At 37.2% G+C, this 22,470-nt stretch overlaps 1 protein-coding gene across 1 annotated transcript; it reads right to left on the reverse strand.

The window, feature by feature from the left end:
- Positions 1-1,261: 1,261 nt before the first annotated feature.
- Positions 1,262-18,594, reverse strand: LOC120336607 (complement C1q tumor necrosis factor-related protein 4-like). Its single transcript, XM_078109949.1, has 4 exons — positions 18,109-18,594; positions 5,002-5,111; positions 3,431-3,879; positions 1,262-3,058 (listed from the first exon to the last, which is right to left on the reverse strand). Exons 1-4 carry the CDS (start codon positions 18,531-18,533, stop codon positions 2,879-2,881), a joined length of 1,164 nt encoding a protein of 387 aa, XP_077966075.1. The 5' UTR covers positions 18,534-18,594; the 3' UTR covers positions 1,262-2,878.
- Positions 18,595-22,470: the final 3,876 nt, after the last annotated feature.

Raw genomic sequence — 22,470 nt, forward strand, 5'->3', positions numbered from 1 at the left:
ATTCCGGCATCAGAAATGATAATATTTTTAGTTTAAAATTGGGACAGTTAATTTACAAACGGCGACAAAAAAGATCAAAGCCCATCCAAAAGATAAAAATCGGAATAAAATCCCGAATTCAACCCGATATTCGACAATTCGTTAAAATTATTCGATTCGATGAAAAGATACTATTTTGCCCACCCTTGCCATCTGCAATCACGCCATCTGGCGTAATTGGTAAGCTGGCGAAACGCGTGGTAGTCCAAACACTGATGCAATGGAACTTGATAAAACCTCCATGAATATAGTAAATTGCACTACTTCACGAAAGTGTGGTGGAATTGACGATTATTTACGGTAATATCTCGAACACAAAAACGGTTATCTTTTTCGGATAGTTTCTGCAGTCCGAAAAGTCGAATAAGTGTTTCTACATAGTAAATGCTATGAACTTTGCCATCAAATTATGCTCGGGCCTTGCACGAAATTCATAACGCGAAAAGATACGTCCAGTGGTAAAAATTGTTTATAACAACTTTGAACCTATTTAGTGTTTTTAGCGATAATATTTAATTGTTGTAATGAATTACAGTTTGTCTGCCTCTTTCATTTCTCTCGATGGTGCCGACAATAACACTATTGAATGATTTTAGCAATGGGAGAAACATATTGAATTGTAACAAAAATGAATTAGGTTGTGAAAAAGTGAGAATACATGAGATAATAATAAAGCCTAACGTGGAACGGAGAAGGGCGAGCAAAACCGAAGCGCGTGATCGGTGGTGCGTTTGAAGACCACGTATTACCCGTGCGGCCACGCAACTATTAACATAATGTGAAGTGCTCCGAAGACTCTCTCGTTTACATTAATGTGAGAAAACAGTTGTAATCTCGGTAACTATTAACTATTTGTTCGCGTTCTTTATGAGTGGAAAATGTTCGTGTTTTATAATAGGTGTGCCGCGAATATTTAAAGATCTAAATACGGTGCCGCGACATAAAAAAGGTTGGGAACCACTGACCTATGGTACTATTTTATGCCATGATAGGCTTATATACAGCATATGCACAAGCGTCGAGAGCATAGATGACTTTAATCGGTCTTGCACACTGACCCGCACAAAGCAATAATCAACCACTGTTATTACTGCTGAAATATTTTCGTTATTATATTATGTTTATAATAGTGTTGACTTTGTTTTGTGGCAATAAATCTCTCTCTCTCTCTCTACAAGGCCGATATTTTACACGGAAGTCGAACAAAACAATAGTCGCAAACAATTTATAGCATGTTTCATTGACTAAAATGCAGAAAACATAAATTGTATGAAGCAAAAAAGAATATGCTGAATAATAAGAATAGTATGATATCTAGATTTTCTTTAAAAAAAATCTCCAAACTTGGATTTAGAATACATTTCAAAGCTATTGATCAGAGCAGGAATATTTTGATCTCCCATAAAACGTAATCAAACTAAAATACAAAACATGACGGGAATAGTGATGAAACTTTAAGATGAAATAGCCACAATGGATACGAATCTTCATAAATTCATGCCAAGGGGCCTAGGGCAGTTTGATTTTCAATACCCCCAATACAAATACAGAGTGAAGCCCAAAACACAGAACTCATATATTTCTTATTCACGCCAACGATAATGGAGAAAATATGTGTTTGACACTTGAATTCCTGTTTGTGTGTGATTGTACTCAAAAGTGTACTCCTGAAGTATGCGTACCAAGATGGCGGACATCGAAACGTAGTGTGTGTACCAGGTTAGGCAATAATTTTAGATACGAATACTACGGGAGTCACTTGGCTAGTACTCGAACTCGTAATAGAACTAAAATAAGGAAAATCGGAAAAAAATGAAGGCCTATCTTGATACACATACTACGTTCCGGCGTCCGCCATCTTGGTTCACATACTTCAGGGGTACCCCCAAAAGTTCCAGTGATTTAGGACACTTTTTTTGCCTTTCAGAATATGTTTTAAATAAACTTGGTTCTGTGTTTAGCCAACCCGTACAGCGAATAGACTTGGAATTGGGCGATGAACTCGTCGCCGGGGTTATCATCCAAAGTTCAAGACCTGGTTAATCCATCGGTCCCTACAAACAAATTGATCTTCAATTGTAAGCATGTGTGTAGAGTGCGCAGTAATAATCCTAGTCTACGCGTTAGAAACCTGGTATATTAAAATTACGTTTTTATTATCAAATTTTATTTTTCTTATTGTTCGGATCTGAAATCAAAATTTCCTCTGAACGGGATGCGGATTTACAATAAATAATTTTGTTAATCCGGTCAAAGAAAATGTGTTAGTATTATTTCTGATCGTGAATATGGGAGTATCAGACACAAAACAAACTTATATATATATATATACTGGAATGTTACGATAATTGTAAAGATGGCGAAAAAGGGGTGGAAAAGTCAATTTTATTCTCACAAACGTAACTTTTTCAATTAACATCTCAAAAACAATTCACGCAATTTTCCCACAAATGGCACAAACTGATTCCATTTTTTTTACGCACAATGTACGAATAAAGCAATCAGGCTATATTCTTCACAAAATGGACCGTTTGCGTGTTTTTTCGCGCAAATGTAGCATTTCGGTTTAACATCTCAAATACAGTTGTCGCGATTTCCCCACAAATGGTACAAACTGATACAATTCTATTCCCACAAATATACGTTTTCTCAGTTTTATACCTCGAAGACTACTAGCGCGATTTTTCCACAAACGCACATACTGATTTATGTTAATAGGCCCATTTCTGCGATTTTATTCTCACAAATATACGTTTTCTATAATATCTCGCATAAAATTCGTGCGATTTTCTCACAAACTGGTTTCAGTTTTACAAACAGAAGAAGTTCCTTATTTGCTCTATAAAGGGTAAACCAAATAACCGCTAAAAGTAATGTAGTTCCCAAGGTTGCTGTACACGGCATAGTTTTTCTCGTTGTAACTTCGGAGCCATATTTTATCCCCTTCTTTCAAGCTGAGCATTAAACTTTGACCTTGGATTTCACGAGCACGTGACTTGCTATCGTTGTAGATAATTGACTGAAAATGTTAAAAATATTGGCATTAGGTTATGTAAGTAATTATACGATATGGTTTCAATTGTTTTCAAACTTTTTGGTGAAGTCGAATAAAACATTCCACAGACTCAAGGAACTTCTATGCAATACTTGTAAGGCTGTGAAAACCACCTTACTAACGTGTTTCCCCGAAATAAGACGGTGTCTTCGAAAAATAACAATAGGGCTTATTTTCGGGGGATGTCTTCTATTTTCATTTATCAAAAACAAAATTACAAAGGAGAGATTCACGAGATTTTTAAATATGGAAACCGATATCCATTTACTTAAATAACACGTTTTCCCCTCTCACACATTTTAGATTAATCATTCAAAACGTGTACGAGAGACAAACCTGGACTTCGTTGAAATTTTTCATCAGCATAACTGAAAGCTTCTTTCGAGGAAATTTACCAACATTGTACGCGAAAAAATAAGCACCGTTAGCGGGCGCTATAAATTCTGCTTCTTCCACATCGAACCCTCCCCCAATGTTTACAAGAATTTTATCGAAAGCGATTCTCCCATTGGGGGCAGCTTCAGGGCTCATAACGCCATCTAGCGATAAGGTGGTATCCGCCATATGTCCCCCAATCATGCTTTTAGTGCACGTCGCTGAAAACGCTATCCTTGGATGCTGCACCACTTCTTTCTCGGTTGTGACGTCATCCAAAGTCCCGGATGGTCCCATCCCGCGTTTTTCAACCAAACTGACAGGTGAATACTCGATTCCACGAGTTGCACGCTGGAATGCTTCACGCCGATGTCGTCGGTGAGTTTGAGTGCGGAACACTGGATTAGGATCTAGATGTGAATATGTAGGGTGTCAATGAAGTCTTGAAAAAAATTTTAAATTGCGAAGGGAATTTATCGATATCACATATTGTTTTGGTCCACACAGATGTATTAAATGAAGTAAAAATACTTGAACAATTACGGATTAAAAAAACAACAAACCTGGTTAAAATATATTGAGAACCGACTTTAAAACAAAATTGCAATTGTAAAGAGACTTTATGGACACCCTGTATACGTTGTCAATAACAGGGGATTTATCGATACCATATATTGTTATGGCCCTCACAGATTTTAAATGAAGTAATTATAATTCAAGTAAACATACTTAAACAATAACTGATTAAAAAGCAGCAAACCTGGTTAAGATATATTGAGAACTGTCTTCATAACAAAATAACAATTGTAAAGAGACTTTATGAACACCCTGTATATTGAGAACTGACTTCATAACAAAATTACAATTTTAAAGAGACTTTATGGACACCCTGTATACGACAATTTTTCTGATCATTTTTAAAACTAAAGTTGTTTGGTAAATCCGCCTTAACACTTTATAAGGGCAGCAAATCCGAATGCGCATTGTTGACTGATTATTTTGTCCTAATTTGTAGTCATAGACGACTTAATAAGAGGGCTCAATCATATGGCGAACCATGGCCTCTGTCCCGGCCACCAGTCAATGCTGGGTACCGGTATTGGATAACTTAGTCAGGTATTTGTTTTAGATGCATGGCATTGACTCTCTGGGAATTTTCATGCATCTAACACACGGATGGGCGAGGTATTTGGACCAGGGCCAAAAATTTTGCCCACCAAGACAGGCGGCCATGTAAGTGTTACGTAAAAAGTTACATTTTATGAACAATACTCGCAGTGTTACAAAAGCAAAAGTGAAAACAATAAGTCTCGTGACAAAACGAAATTCAATTGCAAGCTCAGCAAATTCCTCGAGCTTTTATCAAGATAAAACATCAAATTTCAGTTTGGTTGTGACAGCTCCAGGCGGGCCAGATTGAATTACGCAATGGGCCGGGGATTTGACCAAGTCAGATCTAACATAATAAAGTAGTTAAATAACACCACTCGTCTGAAGCCTCGTTATGAGCGAACACCAATTAAGAAAACTACCATGGTTTAGTTCCGTTGTAAGAAGCTTGCCAGAAAATGTTGTCAGTGTGTTGTTCGTAGCGTGGATCACTATATTCGTATTCCGCCGATGTCCAAGTCGAAGCCAAACCCTTTGAAAAAGAAAAATTGAGATAATGAAGAACCCGTATGTATTATAATTGATAACAAAAAACAAGCACTCAAAATTGAAATGTTGGGGTTATGGTATTTGATGCTTCTGGACCAGTGGTTCTCAACCTTTAGTCGTTGCCCATTTATGTTGCACAAAAATTATGTGGCCCTGTAACGTTCACATGCAAGAGAAAAACTACAGGAAAAACAAAAAAAAAAGATTTTTCCCGCGCAAATAGACACTTTTAATTCAATAATTAAACGATATTACCACTCTGCAGCAAAAACAGCATCATTCATTCATTGCCACTACAATCAATGGGACATCCAGAAATATGTGCACCAAGATGGCGCACAACCTGAACATAGTAAGTGTGTACCGGTCAGGATTCAGGTTGTGCGACATCTTGGTACGCATACTTCTGGAGCACTAATCGATGTTTAACTAATTTCTTAATAACTCTACCAATTTTTAATAGGTCAGAGGCCCACCTGAATATGTTTCTGTGGGCTATGGCCCACTGGTTAAGAACCGATGGCCCAGAGATGAGTGAGTTAGACCAAACTATACTGATGTTGTATTTCAGGGGTGGGCAACCCCTAGCACGCGTGCCAAACTTGGCACGCGAGCTTATGTATTCGACACGCGAGCGAATCATTCAAGAGACAAGATCATTCTCCTTCAGATAAAAAGTTTCAAGACTCTGAATTATCTGATGGAACTAGGTGTTCATTACTTCATTATCGTTCGTTAACAATCCGTTTTTCATTTAATCTCTTTTTTTCCTTTCATACATATGGCCACACCCACACAGATATATATTTTGGCACGCGAGCCGAAAAAGGTTGCCCACCCCTGTCGTAGGTAAAAGATCTCTAGACCGACACCATTTGCATCACGGTGTGTAGGTTACGGCCAAATGGGTAGACAATATCGTGCCGTGAATATTCCACACTGCGCTAGCATTAATAAAATATGGACGATTAATACAAGGGTGTGCAACTATTATTACTCGAGGGCCAGATACAAATAACTGGGCGAAACCCCGCGGGCCGCACCTTTACTTAACATAGGCTTTCTAGTAGTTACAAATACCATTTTTACCAAAGTTTGTGACTGTGACATTCTTGTGCACAAGCTCAGATATGGGCATTGCAACGCAAGAAATTGAAATTACTCGCACATACTAGATTAAATTAAGAACTCGTTTCGCGGGCCGCACATGTTTTCCTTGTGGGCCGCGTTTTGCCCGCGGGTCGCAGGTTGCACACCCCTGTGTTAATATAAGCTATCGTCAAATGGGTACCCGTAACACCCAAGAAGATGGAAGACTGTACTGTACTCTCAACAAAACATAGGATGAATTTTATGACAAATATTTTGAGTCTATTTTACAGTAATAACATGAATTCACTTCGAATATTCTGATTTTGAATATTCGGAAGATCGAAAATTCCCTTTATTGAATTCGTTCTTCGAGTCACTCTTTAGGAACATCTCAATTCTCAGGTTTATGTTTTAATCCCCCAAAAACTATCTCAATTTCACTGATTTTGGGAAAATTTCATGACAACGAATTGAAAAACATATAAAAAAAAACTGCCCTATTCACAATGAGATTATTCATGAAAACTACAATAGATGGATTGTATAAGAATTCTCCACAAAAATGTAGTAATTTGCTATTTTCGTAATTTCACCATCATTTTATATGGTTTCGGTATCTATTAGCGTTTCAGTATAGTCGCCGTATGCGTGTGTCATCCTGAAGTTGCTTTGTGCGAATTCTCTAAAAAACCTCCAACAGTTTGGCAACGGATATACAGGCTGTCCGTAAAGTATCTTTACAATTTCAATTTTGTTGCAAAGTCAGTTCTCAATATATCTTAACAAGGTTTGTTGTTATTTTAGTATTTTTACGTTACATCTGTGACGGCCAAAACAATACTTTATATATTATAACGTCTTGCTTCTTATTCATATAGTTTTTTTTCCGTAACCTTTCGTCTTTAGGAATTCAAAAAATTAAAAGTCCAAGTCAATCTTTGTTGTCCACGAAACCGCTTCGCCACAAAAAATTTTATTCCAATATTTTCATAATTTCACCACCATATGGTTTCGATATCTATATCAGTATTCGCCGTAATCTTGCTCAGAGATGAATTTCTTTTACTTCTGAGTGAGTCAGTGTGGCTTTGCTTTGTGCAAAAAAAAAAGTCAGTTATCAAAATATTTTAACCCGGTTTGTTGTTTTTTAATCAGTAATTGTTCAATTATTTTTACTTAATTTATTACATCTGTGAGGGCCAAAACAATATATGGCATCAAAAAAATTCCCTTGCAACTGCAATTTTATGAGACTTTGTGGACACCATATATATTATAACGTCTTGCTTCATATTCATATAGATTTAAATCTGTAAGCTTTCGTCTTTTTTAAAATTCACGACATAGAAATTTCGTTGTACACGTTCATCGCTTCCGATAGTCATTTACTTACAACGAGATTATCTTTAAATACTACAAAAGGTTGATTGTGTACTAAATCTGATTCGCCGCAAAAATGTAAAATTTTGCTATTTTCGCGTTTGAGAATTTCACAATAAGGCTTGGCCTTGATTGTACTGTTAAAAAAATTCGTAAATAAACTTAATTTCTATACAGTGACAAGAATTCGAAAAATGTTGTATGAAAGATTTCGAATATAAATATTGAGCAATATGACGTCATTTACGCGATTGCGATTTGTATTCACAGTCGTGATTTGATTAACGACCACACAAACGATTTGAATAAACTTACATTTTGGACACGTAGTGGACATAACGATCGTTTCAAAATTTTGTTGTTATTGTTATTATTTGTCTCCGTCAACACGTTTTGAAGAAATCGCTTTTCTCTTCGAATACTGGACCAATTGCTTTGAAATTTTCAGTGGTTACAGGTAAAAAATTCCTCCAGAAGGCTATTACTTTTTTTCGCTATGACGTCATCAAAATTATGTGACTCTACGTGTCCATATATTTGAGCATAGCTCTCTTGTTTTACTTATGTTTATTTCATTATAGTAAGCTATGTTCGGTGGCGTATCTACTAAAATGGCGCCCATGGCAAAGTTTTTGAATGCGCCCCCTTGATCGTTAACTGATTATTTCTAGTTGTTGAATTGAGGTACTTGTACGTTGTTATTCTAGTAAAAATACGAGTTTTAATTATTTCCAATTTGAAATTATTTTATTGAAACATTTTACCTTTCCCCTCTTTTTGCGGCCCCATCCGAAAGGCGCCCATGGCATGAGCCATGCCTGCCACACCCTCGATACGCCACTGGCTATAGTACAATACAACAACACCGCGATATAAAGCTCAACATTCCGCGGCTCCCCAGAATAATTAATATTTATTTGTTATTAAATTCCGCAAGTCAGCAGGCGGTTTATTGCAAAATAAACTATTGGTAAACACTGTAAAAAATAGGTAAATTTAACTTCGAAAGAAGTGTATTTTCGGTCGTGTGACAAACTGCCTATTTATCTTTTGATATTTTGTAAAAACAAATTTGAATTCACTAATGCAAAAATGGGAGATTTGTGGAAATACACCCCCACAATGCTTTTAATAACACATTAGTGATTATCCGCGTGGGGTTAGAAATTATTTAATAATTTGAACTTCCCTTTTCTAATTTGCTTTAGATGTCAAGGACTCAAACTGTCTAGAATTTTATTATTGGACACGTCAGTGACATAACGATCGTTTTGCATTATTTTCAGACACCTAGTGGAAAATTTAAAAAGTCGCTTTTCTCTCTGATTACTGGACCAAAATTTTCAGTTGTTAAAGATGAAATTTTTCTCCAGTAGGCTATTACTTTATTTATTTCAAATATTTCTGTTAGCTCTGTGGAATTCGTTTTTTGCTTGCTATGACGTCACCGAACGTTCTGCGAACGCACATCAGCTGATTCCGCGCTCGGCGTTTGCCGGTGGACCTAGTGCTTAGCGTAAGTGGGAAGTTTTTTATGCCGAACGGTGGACTATGGTATATGATTTTCGGAAATTGGCGAAATGCTCTACTCTACATGCCTATGTATTTGAGCATAGCTCTCTTGTTTCATGAAAGTATAATAAAACATACCACTAAATGAAGAATTTCGAATGATTGAATTGAAAAAAAATTGAACTTACAACTAGGGCTGGGCATTTCGAATCGAATAATCGATCGAATAGTAAATTATTCGAATCGGTTCAGAGCTAAATTTCGAATCGCCGCCATCTTGTTTTTATCTTTCCGCTAATCTTCAAGGTGAATTCCTCATTTTTTTTTTCATTGGAGTCGTATTTTTTTAACGAAATTCTAACATACGACTATTTTCTTATTGATATAACGTGTTTGTTATTCTGTGTGAACGCTCAGTAATCTATCTGAGTGATTTGTTCTATGTCTTCAGTAATTCATTTGTTGAGAGGACCAATTACTATAATAAAATCGCTTACAATTATATATTTTCAAGTATTCGATTCGATTCGAAAAAATTATTCGATTCGATTCTGAAATCACAAGGTCTTCGAAAATGCGCAGCCCTACTTACAACGCAATCTGCATTTCTGACCCCAACTGGATAATTATTAATTTGTTATTTAAGATAAGAAAATTAGTAATGATCAGTTACAGCAGCTGTGAATATTATTAGGAATTTATTTGAAAATTTGCATTTACAACGCAATCTGCAGTTCAAGTTTCCATCTTTTATTCCAAGTTTTTTGTACTGCTGGATCCGTATATGGCCTACATCAGGGGGTTCTTGAATAGGATAAATTTGAGATTTTACAGCAAACTTGCACGTAATAGACTAAAATGAATTCTGTAATTGCGGCGAAGTCGCTACGTAATGACCGCGTAATTGTGATAGTTTTACTTACATTACACTCGCCGGTTTTCCCGGTCATAAAGGTATGGGAATCTGACAAAACGTGTTGCAAGCATCGCGTTATATTTAAGGTACTCCCGTAGTGTGTGTACCAGGTTGGGGTTAGGACATAATTTTATTCCGATTTTCTTTATTTTAGTTCTATTACGAGTTCGGGGACTGTCTGTGTTAGCCAAGTCAATATACCCTCTGTCCATAGGTTTTAGTTCCTTTACATAACTTGATGTAAAGTAGGCGAACAAAATTAGTTACCTCCATATTGGCACATACTTCTGGAGCGCCTTTAAATAAGCTGCTTCTGGACGAACAAAACGAAAAGACAATGGTAAGTGGATAAGCAACATTGGTTTGCAGCAACAAATAAGAATATCATTCAATGTAAAACAGGTTTTGCCAATATTTCGCTCGAATCTAGCTTCGCCGGGTATAATGGTTCCATCTGACGTGTATATAGTACTGTATATACAATAACTCAACTATTGTAAAAACTACTTATCTTACATATATACCGGGCTTTTCAAAACAGGAACCTTGTCCTAATTTTTTTAAAGGGGTGGGGGTTGGGGGGGGGGGGGGGGCACGGAGCACGAGGAAATATACCTTAACTATTCAGCCTTGCAGGCAGAGGATGAAAATTAAACTTTTAAAATCAAAGGAAGCCAATGCAAATACTCCAAAAACTGACTTATCCAATGTGAACTTTTTAGAAATCTCAAATTAAGTTTTTAAATTTGACACAAATGTGACAAACTTTTGAATGAACTTCGGACATTGATCGATATGTGCTAGATATTATTAAAATTTAAATAAAAAAAGAACAAAAGCGTGCTTTCCCGACATAACAAACACCAAACACGGACGAAACAAAATTCCTGGATGATTTCCGGCTTTATAAGGTCACGACCTTTCAACACGCGCGACATTCTTTACTCAGATTAAACAAAAACATAAAAACCAAAAACCAGATCTCGCTTACTGTTAAAAACAAGGCTAAATTTTATTGGCATTTTAGCGTAATTCAAATTACGAGATGTTTTAAAAATATCCAAACCAATCGACGATCAATTATGAAAAGCGATGTAAAAAGATATGTTTCATTTCTGAACATACAAATTCAACGAATTACATCAAAATTTGGGTAAATTTACTCTCTTTTTGAAATTACTTTACGTACGACTTCCTTAATGCGAATCTAAAATCAGGTGAAGTATGTTTTTGACGCTGCAAAATAGGCCAATACGTTTTGATGGCTTGAAAGTACCCGATTTAAGACATGAAAACGTGCTAAGATTGCAAAATAGCATTTCAAAGGGGCCATATGCAGCAGTAACCAATTTCCCGCGCAACGAGTTTTTATTGCAAGTTTTGACGCTTTCTCGCCGAAAATGGCTTTTTATAAGCAGAAACTAATAAGTATATGTGAATATCTCTCACACAAAGCTTTTTATTAGTCATGTAGGATGCGAAGAGGGCTATTCACAAGCAAACAATAATAAGTTAAAAGATAGTGTTAACTAAAATGTGCTAACGACTGCAATCTAGCATATTGAAGAGCGCCATATTTAGATGCTGGTTAAGCAGCAACTAAATACCCGCGCAAATCTTTTTTTGGGGTCGTTTTCGCAGATTAGAAATTTCATTTTTCATGTGCATTACCCAGCGATTTTCCTACATCCCTCCTAAAATTGTAAACACTCCCTCAAATTTAATTACATTTGAATATCCTGAAAGTTGCGTGCAACAGCCCAGATCAGGGTGGTCCAAGGTTGTTGGCACCGCGGGCCACAAAATTATTTTTGCATTGTTCGCGGGCCACAATAGTGCCAAGAATAGGTAAACAGTGCAATACAAAACAAACACTTTTATTGTACAAACACATAGTTATCAGGTATATCCATTCTAGGCTAATAGAATCCGCATTCGATTTTCAGTTTTCTATGATGCCTATATTGTTAGCATATATTCCCGACCACAAAGTAGAAAGCCATATAACAATTTAGACTGCCAATCACATCATTCAACTTTGCTAGTTTCCCCAGCTAGCCATAAAATTATTTAATGACAGTAGTGATGACAATATGTCAAAAGATTTTTCTGATTAATTTTATGACGAAACAACTCGAAATGCGATTTTTTGATCACTCTTCGAATGTGACGCGGGCCACAGATAATGAAGCGGCGGGCCACATGTGGCCCGCGGGCCTGGGTTTGGACCACCCTGGTCCAGATGGTCAGTTACACAACATATTTCCATAAGTTACCAATAGAACGGTAACCCTAATAGCCAAATATTTACCACCCTCCTAATTTTTCTATAATGCCGTATGGATAATTTAAAGTTAAACCACGACGCCGCCATATGTAGGCTAAAAATGCCCGTAAAACTATACCGCAACCATCGACCACACATACATTCGTCTCAATCACCCGGCTGCTTTATCTAAGACAGCAATGATCATTAATTATAATTATATCCCACATGCATAATAAGTGTTCACTTAAACTTAAATTTTCATTTTATGAAGGGTGACACAAAAATCAAAACCCATAATTTTCTTAATTACATCTACCGGAATAAAAAATTATCTTTAACACTTGAACTTCTGTTTTAGAATGATTGTACCCACAAGGGGGTCGAAAACAATTTTCTGAGAGAGCGTGAAGCTAATTACAGATCTTGCCCGCCTTATTTGTTTTTAAAACTAATTTCATCATTTACGTTTCATCCACGTATTTTCAACGTGGTTTTTGAATAAAACATACTTTCGCCTTACTATCTGTTATTTGTAGCCTATTGCTAACACGTTAATTTTGAGGTGGGTTGCGAGACTTGATAATCCTAAAAATGAGGCGCGATTTGAAACTTTTGATAACCACTGATCTAGAATATGTTCCAAATGACCGTTTTTTTGCGGTTTACCCTGCACATATCTAAACTTTTTGAAATCCACTTATTGTTAACTTTGAAATTCCGGTACTCCCGTAGTGTGTGTGCCAACTACCAGGTTAGGGTTAGGCCATAATATTATTCCGATTTTCCTTATTTTAGTTCTACGAGTTCGGGGCCTGTCTGTGTTAGCCAAGTGAATATAACCCCTGCTCATAGGCCTTGGTACCTTTACACAACTTGATGTAAAATAGGCGAACAAAATTAGTTACCTCCATATTGATACACACACCTCTGGAGCGTCGAAATGCCAGTAATATTTACCGTAAATGCGAGGTGTAAATTAAATGTAAAGTGTAAAATTACAACTAAAAAGTAAATTTATTCTTATATTTCAAAACTTACAAATTTATCGAGTGCACACTGAAAATCAATTTCTGTGTGGAATATGATACATGCACGGGGATTATATCCGTTTGTCGAAGTAAGACTTTAATTAGAATGAATCGTTAATAAGGAGATAAAGTATATTACTATGCTATTAAAAAGACGAGCAAAATTAACATGAGTTTCACAGTCCAATAATAGAAGCTGCAAAAATGCTCGAATCGTTAGTGCAAAGTCCCCGCCAATGCTCAAAATAAGGAAATTAGTAATTTTTCAGTTTGGGCGTTGTGGCACTAGCCCCCCCCCCCTAAATCTCGTATTTGTGTATTAGTGTTGGGGGTTCTGCACAAAAGATCAAAAGTCTCTTTGATTAGGGCTCTGCGTCACTCACTAATTCATGAACTGCTTCAACAAGTCTCGCACTTCTGCGCAATTATTTCCTTAAATATCAAGGACACGTATGATTTCTGGCTAAAACCGTTATTACCAAACTCTGGGCTTTATTATTGTACTGGACTAGGTTTAATTTCGTAATTCAGAAAGTCCAAATAGACGCGGCGCTGATGAGCGATAATTGGTTGATAATGTATCTCGACCAAACATGGTCGTTGGAGCTAAAGTAAGACGAAATTCGCATAGTGTGAATTCCATTGGTCTGGTATGAAATCTGGCTCGTGTTATTGTAAAACAGTGCACAAGTTGCCATTCCTCAAGTATTATCTAACGCAATTCTACGCTAAATTATACGCTATATTCCCAGAAGCGCTTATGAAATTAAATTAAAATTGACATGAGGTGTTCTCGCAAGAAAGGGAGTGTCGTGTGTATACCACCCACATATCAAGATAATAAGCGTTTGTGCAATTGTATTTGTAAACATTACATATGATCGCTGTGGCTTTATAAACAAAGTTATATTGATAACCAAGGTCACGCGAACTCAGTACTTATTGGCCGCCGTCCGCCGCTATATTGGGTGTGGTGATGAAAATAAAATTTGTTTTCTGCTAGATATATAATCAGGTGTATAAATTTACATGTATGTAGTAGTCCCATCCGCCAAAGATCTTTTTCTCGAGAAAGCCTTTCGGGCGGGCAATCCGGTTTACCATTGACCGCACTTTACATGCTCGCCCCGACCCATTTATCTACGTCAGTGTTTCCCAAACTTTTTGGGCCACGTACACCTGCTGATCTATACCCCAATCTATACAGTATGAATTCCTGTATCTAACAATGAAGAAGTATACGGCTTCATTTGCATGGCAACAACAGATACAATATTAATGTGTTGGTTGAGATTGCTTTCGACTAGCAATTTGTGACAAAAAAATTCGTAGCGCCGATTCTACGCAAGCCTGAGCCTGTTTTTTGTTCATAAAATTGGTGCTGAAAATACCGTCTCACACATATAAATATTTCTAATTACTCTTCATGAAAAAATAATATTCGTCCGCAACGCACCAACAAGAAGATGTAACGGCTAGAAATAATCATAAAAATCGATCAGACTCTTTTCATTTCGTCGCGCACCCCAGTTTGGGAAACCCTGATCTACGTTATATATATCTATTTGACATAGAATACACCACCATTTTTCATTCCCGAAATGTTTGAACGCAATTGGATTCATTTGCCCTCTCTTCCACTAGAGATGCATGATATATATCTCGGAATGGTGTTTTCAACTTTTATGTTATGACGTCACGGATTCAGAGGATTCGAGTCCATGGCCTATTACTCTGATTCGTCGAATCCCCGTAATATCAGACTACCCCATCCCTACTAGCATAGCTCGGTTCCGTTACATTTGAACCCACGTACATTTGAACCCACGTACATTTGAACCCATGACAATTGCACCTGTATGCTATTGCACCAATGGAATTTTTTTTGTTTTTCGCATAGTTGAACCCGCACTAACCCTAACCCATGGGTTTTAGCACCCGCATATAGATTGAACCCGTGGATATACACATGGGTTCAAATGTACGTGGGTTCAAATGTACGGTCACCGCATAGCTCATATACTATAGGTTAGATCGGGCCCAAAATTCCAGCCTGACCCGCGGGTATTTAACCCGACCCGTCTCGAGCCCGACTAATAAACTGGATTTGCAGATACGTGTCCGAAGCAAACCCGAAATTTTGTATTTTATTTAGGGTGTTTTGAATTGTCATTGCACGAGTTTACAACATATGTATCGTGTTGATGAGGCAACTTCTGTTTTTTGCAAACCACTGTCTCTCGCGGCCAGAACCTCTCATTTAAAAAAAAGTCAGCGATAGTGAAGCCCGACCCGGCCTGAATTTCAGATCTTAGCTTTATCATATACGACAAATATAGCGATGGCTTCTTCTGTTATTATTTGCTCTTGGCAAGACTAGACATTGAGTAAGCATTTACACAATGAGCAATATCTAACTAATGCAGATAAGGCTTAAAATTACTTCCTAAACCCATTAAGCTCTAACATCTTAGACTTTACCTTGTCTATGAATCACAAGATAAGGGCTTTAAAATTTGAGCGCTATGGAAGTGTGTGTACCAAATACTACCAATATGAAGTGAACTAATTTTGTTCGCCTACTTTACATCAAGTTGTGTAAATGGACTAAAACCAATGGACAGTGGTGAGATTCAGCCGGTTCGCACCGGTTATATAGAACCGTCTAGCGGAATTTAATGATATCAGCGGAGCGGTTAGCATTACTGGTTACTGTCAATGTTTTGTTTGTAACAGAACCGCTGAAAAATATGACTTTTGTGAAGGAACCGGCTGACAAAAAATTTGGATCCCACCACTAAATATTATATTCACTTGGCTAACACAGACAGTCCCCGACCCCGTAATAGAACTAGAATAAAGAAATCGGAATAAAACTATGACCTAACTCTAACCGGTTACACACACCACGGGAGTATCTAAATTTGTGCTCAGGACTGACATTCTCAATCGCCGTAATGCATTTGCTTCATTATATTCGGATTTTTTCACGCTTACTCGTGACCGTCGCTCCGAACAAGGTCATGTACAAGCATGTACATGACCAGCAGGCGCTTTTACTATTTAGAAATAACTGGTATCTCTCGATACGTAAGGCGCTTTTACTATTTAGAAATAACTAGAATCGTTTTCCTTATCTCTTCCTAGAATCTCCTTCCTTCCCTTTGCTTACAATTGATTACACCCTGAGTATTCCGGAGTATAACCGGAAGTATTCCAGTCCTATGCATGCTTTCACGCTAGTTTATAAATTGCATTTTTAGAAGGAGCGCGATTTTCGTTTTTAGGCTCATTGGACACGTCAGTGGACATAACGACCGTTTCAATATTATGTTGTTGTTCTTGTTTGTATTTATTCTTCTCCTTCGTCATGATAAAATCGCTTTCCTCTTCGAATACTGGACCAATTGCTTTGAAATTTTCAGTGGTTAAAAACTGATTTTTTCGCAAGTAAGCTATTACTTTTACTTATTTGAAATATTTCTGTGGACTTCAAGAGATTCGTTTTTTATGTGTCAGAATAAAAAATAGCGATACCTTGTGAGTCGTGACGTGTCCATATATTTGAGCATAGATCTCTTGTATTTTAAATCAGATCACATAAATCTTACAATTCCGATTTTCCGTATTTTAGAAGAAATCCAGACATCTCAATATTGAGTCACAGAGCCAAATATGTTTTGAATTATTACCGAACAAAGGGAGTCATAAACCATAATCTTATTATTTATCAACCCGTGTATTTTCCCGTCGTGACATTTAGGAATTGTTGAACGGACCATGTCTGATCGTAGATATATCACGCGTCCAGGCATGGGACAGGCTAATCCAACAATAACTTAATCGCACTACAAAAAATTTCCGTTAAAATGAGTAATATTTTGAAGTAAAGAAAATAGCAAACATGCACTAGGAGTTTATCAAAAATAGGAAAATTTCACAAGTTTTTTAACAGTACAGACTGGAAAAATATTGCTTTCAAGGTCGCAGACGAATTACGCGGTAAATTGGCGAACGATTCGGAAATAATGTCGCGAATAGAAAACAGTTTTAATATTTGTGTGGTCGGGCAACGCCCACCTGAGTCAGACCCATTTTGATCGAACAAGATTTTTATATCAATTGGGAAAGGAGATAACAGCGGATATATCCTCGGCGGTCGGCGGCCATTGTGTTAGGAATACGTTCGCCACCCCCCTCAAATTATTCTGCATGGGTTCTCAGGTTCGAATCCCGTGGGAGTTAATTATGTGCGAGAGAATTACTGGACTCCTCATCATAAGTGTTTAACGCAAACTTTAGTTTGTTACGGTTTCCTCCACCACCAAATCCATGCATTTAAAAACAAATTTAAATATAAATAAGGGGGCAACATTTAAAAACAAATGCATGGCTAACTATAATCAAACCGACAAAGGCTGGTAACCAGACCAGAGACCGTGGTTCGTCATATGATTAAGTCGTCTTATCGGGTTTTCTCTCTCGGGATGAATATGAAGATTCTATCCTAACTAATAACATAACTATAACATAAACTGTTTCGATACAAAAACTACCGTACGATAGAAGGGGATCCAGTTTGGAATAGGGATGGATATATGACCTTAACCAAAATTTCGATGGCCTCTTCCACAACGGGATGATATTTGGCTGCCATGCAGACAGCATGTATGATTCCAAAGCAGTAACACAAGATATATACCGCCAATCGAGTATAACGTAAAGCCTTTTAGTTCGAAGAAAATAAATTCCAAGAAAATATGTTAAATGGGTATAAGCATACCTGTCATCCTTAGCCAATTGCAGTAATATATTCGTCGTTGTGCTTTTTAAATTCTTGATTTTCCCGCCTTTTCCATCCTTCGATATCACTATGACGTCATAATTATTCTTCATTAATCTCAGACGATCAATTATAGCGGCATAACTCGTGAAATTAAATACGTACAATCCAGGAAACGGGGCAATAAAATACCCCGTTTTGGGGTTGAAACCACCCCCAGAATTAGTCTTTCCCGCCTCGAATATCAAAGGCTTATGCGTAGTGTGTGAATATTCGAAATACGAGTGACTGTAGACCGAGAATTCTATAATATTTTGCGGATCTGTCGTGTCCTTTATTCCGGCGAAATTCTGTTTGATACCGGGGATGTCTTCGGCTGAAGAAACTCCGAGCAGAATAGCCAGATATATAGGAACAAGCTTCATATTGCTCTAATATTATGAATAACACTGATAGGTCCTGTATTTAAATATCCATAAATAAATATAAGAGGCGGTTATGAGAGTGGAGATTCATCTACCACGTTTCTTATTTTATATACAGGGTGTCTGAAATCTAAAAGAATTAGCCCGATTTCATAATAATAACAATTGTAAGTTTACCTAAACTTTCCTGTATGATAAATGAAAACTACCAGCACAATAAGACTTATTAATAAACAAAGAAAAAGAAATATTTAATTGTGAATACTATAAAATCGGGCGAAATTTTCTGGACACCGCATACTGTATCACGTGTCCCTACTCAACTCATGAAATTGCCTGAAGACCGATACGTTAGTCGCACTTCACTGTTTACAACTGTATCTATAACTACACCAACTTTAATCGTCTTTCGTACGAATTGCCACAATACTTGCCGAAATAATACTTCAAAGCAAAGCCCATATATGCGGTTAATTAAGCTGCATCCTTACGCGTCATAAACTGGTAACCGTACGAGATTATAAAAAAAAAACAGATTGAAAAAACAAGAACAAGTCTGAATCAAACACCTGTTTAACTGTTTCCATGCCTGACATGAACTGTAGGCCGGATGAAAAGCTGTGGTGCACCATATATAATTGATAAATATCATCGCCTTGTCTTTCTCTGAGATAAATATAAAAATCCCATACGATAAACATGTATTTCAAAATATCCGAAGAAACAAAACAACTTTTTATGGAGAGTCTCACCTTAAGCAAACACACAACTGCAATTTGACTGCATGTATTTCCATTTTATTCTCTCCGCAGTATGCAAACATTTTTTTCTTCCGCCGATTACGTCACTGGGAATTATTGCTTTGCATGTATGTTGCAATTCATTCCACGCATATTTTAAATGTTTTAATTCAATTATTTTATGTAGGACGGACGAATATGGCGAAGTTGTAAAAATGACGTCAGAATCATGACGTCATAAATTGTTCCGATTCAGTTCAACCAATTGATAATAATGCGAGATTAAATTAGGAGTCTTCGTATTTATATTCATTTCGGTGAGAACAAGTCGATAAAATGATATTTTTAACAACGCTTATTCACGCGTTTCGCTCCAAATAAGACCCTTTGCTGGCAGTCACTGATTGCTCATAGCAATGGTTTTCAAGGGGCCACAAAGCAGTTTAGAGAAGGCGCAATTCTATATGCAAAACTGATTTTACCCTTCGCTCTGCAAGAACACTCCCTGTTATTCGTAGTATCATTGCTGACAAGGTTATTTTACGGAGTGTTTTCACTTTATTGAGCATGAATTGCTGGAACCTAATGGGATTCAGAATCTACCAATCAAAATACCACTGTAATGATAAACATGGAGACCATGAGTGCTCGAAGCCTCCGGAAGAGGGCAACAAGCCATAAAAGGTAGAGAACCACTGGCCCATACCCAATTTATTGCACCCTGGGTGGGATGAGGGCACGGATTTTAACGTTTACGTCAGTAACACAGTTGAAGCAAGGGCACTCACCTCACCCGCCCCGCGAATATTCTTCCGCTTCTAAGTTTAGCCCTCGGAAATCAACGTTGGGAACCACTGTATTAATCGCTAAGCCAACTAGTTACCCTCAGTTACTGCTCAATTTTAGTCAAACATACGAACTTTTTATGAGTTTGCCTAGCTAATTGGTAGCTTGTTCTACTTGTGAAATAATATTTATTTTGCAACTTATGATTAGTTTGCGAACAGGAAGAGCAAACACACCTTCGAGTGACTTTTGATCCCATCTTACAAAAGCATTTGCTCCGTAAGTGAAAGTATTCAAGATTATGAAATCATAAAAATATAAATTTATTTACCACTCGAAATGATTCTTATGGTAAGGGATACACTGTCTGAAATATGAAAAGAACTCAAGTCGTCTCACGTACTTTCCTATCCTGCCAAAATGAAGTATCTGAGCTAGATATGACTTAAGTTCTCGTGGCGCCTGGTAAAGCGAGGTTATGTATAAAAATAAACACTGAGTGGGGCGCATCGTCTTTCATCTCCTCTCATATCGAAACGAAATGCATCATAATGTAATAATGAACAAAAAACATTACCCACATCGTTTTCGCTACCTAAGAAGCATATGTCCTTTTAAAAGAGTATCTGAACTATATTTGAGCTGATACACGAATATGCATGGTAAGGAAAGGTCGAGTGGGAATATAAATAAGCGATAAGTCATTCCATCCGCTCTCTTCTCCAACCAGACTGATATAAACCCAACACTAAAGTATAAATGATCCTAAAGGTGACGATTCTTAGGAGCGAACTATATCCGATAATCGTATCTCCTAAACAGCAACCTAAAAGGGCAAAAATAAAAATTCGTCTCATCAGCTTCCTTTTCCGGTAGCGTAGCCAGTTATTGTCAGAGAGGGCTAGAATTTCAAACGAGAATATCGGTCGGAGACCGAAGACTTCTCGATCGAAGGTTAGGGGATCCCCCAAAACAGCGCTCTTATTCCATAGTGACACCTATCACTAATTAATTTAATAACTCGCTAATTATACGACACAATTCATCGAAAATCAATAGGCTTCTGATCCGAGCTATGATGAATGCACATGCAAAATTTGGAGCAGATTCAACCTCGCTTTCGTGGGATATTGCGTTCATCTAACAGACAGACAAGCAAACAGATACCTATCAACATACTTACCGATCTCAAGATCGATAAGTTATAACCAAGCTAGATCGTAACGGCCAGCGGGTCGGGGTCCGCTTTTTTCCACTCAGAAGTAGAGGGAGTTCCGACCGTCAACCCTGGCAGGGCCGCTGTCTAAGACAAACTCGAGTCTAAAGCAGTGCTTTTCAACTGTATACAGTATACCCAAGTGTATACCGGACCATAAAATGGGTATACATTTAAGTGTAAGATATATAAAGTTTTTGGAAAATTGTAAAAAGTATACCACGGTAAAAAAGGTTGAAGGACACTGGTCTAAATTATAGGTAACTGTAATCCCGTCATCGCTTTACCGCACCTACGAAACACGTATATCTAATCTAATACTTGAATCTGTCTCATAAAAAGGGACTAAGTTGAAATCTAAACCGTCTCATCGGCTTTTCTCTCCCACCAGACTAAAAAAAAACGGGTCTCGAAAGTACAAGCAAACCTAATATGGCGCTACCCACAAAGCACGTATCCTCACGCATTTGTGTATTGTATAAACATTTATAATCTATGAAGATCAGTGCCTAAAGGCATGCGGAGAATGTCTGGCATAGATTAGAAATTTCTCCCATAAATCAAACACTCCCCTTAGATGTATAAGCCCAAATAAAATAGGCTCATATATGACACAAGCTTAAAAAATGTTATCGTTGACTATTATGTTCTTCTGAAACGTAGGAAATTAGTGGTAAAGATAAGAGACAAATTCGTCTTGTGATTTAGTCTTAGGAACAAAGCTATCTCGTCTAATATCATAAATATTAAAACTATAGCATAATTCTACGCTAAAGAATTTTCTAAGCGCGATCGCTTTGTGATTAGTGTGTTAGAAATGTCTGTACTGGCGTCGCTTGTTGACGATGTCCGGTTAACCATTTATCCATGTTCCACGGTGAAATAAATTTGGTCAGCTATTGTCTATACCGCAAAATCGCAATTTTCAAATATAACAGCCAAACCTAGAAATGGTCAGACTACAGGTATGGTGAAAGATTTTATACTACTAAGTGTTGACCTTCGTGTTGATAAAAAATTTCTCTCTTGTATAAAATTTATTTCAACATAAGCAACCACATTATTCTTCTCTAACGAGGTGCCTGACTATGCACAGCTTGAATCCTGTTATACTTTCATTGGACACAAAATGGACCTATGGATTGTTTTGATATTGTTGTTCTTGTTTGTATTTTCTTTTCGTTGTTACCGTATG

Source organism: Styela clava, chromosome 2 (genome assembly GCF_964204865.1).
Source record: "Styela clava chromosome 2, kaStyClav1.hap1.2, whole genome shotgun sequence".
Lineage (NCBI taxonomy): Eukaryota > Metazoa > Chordata > Ascidiacea > Stolidobranchia > Styelidae > Styela > Styela clava.

Coding starts and splice junctions, on each gene's coding strand:
- LOC120336607 (XM_078109949.1), bottom strand. CDS start 18,533: ATGAAGCTTGTTCCTATATATCTGGCTATTCTGCTCGGAGTTTCTTCA. Junction 3,880..5,001: donor TACAACGGAACTAAACCATG/GTAGTTTTCTTA, acceptor ATTCACATCTAG/ATCCTAATCCAGTGTTCCGC. Junction 3,059..3,430: donor AAAATTTCAACGAAGTCCAG/GTTTGTCTCTCG, acceptor TAACATTTTCAG/TCAATTATCTACAACGATAG.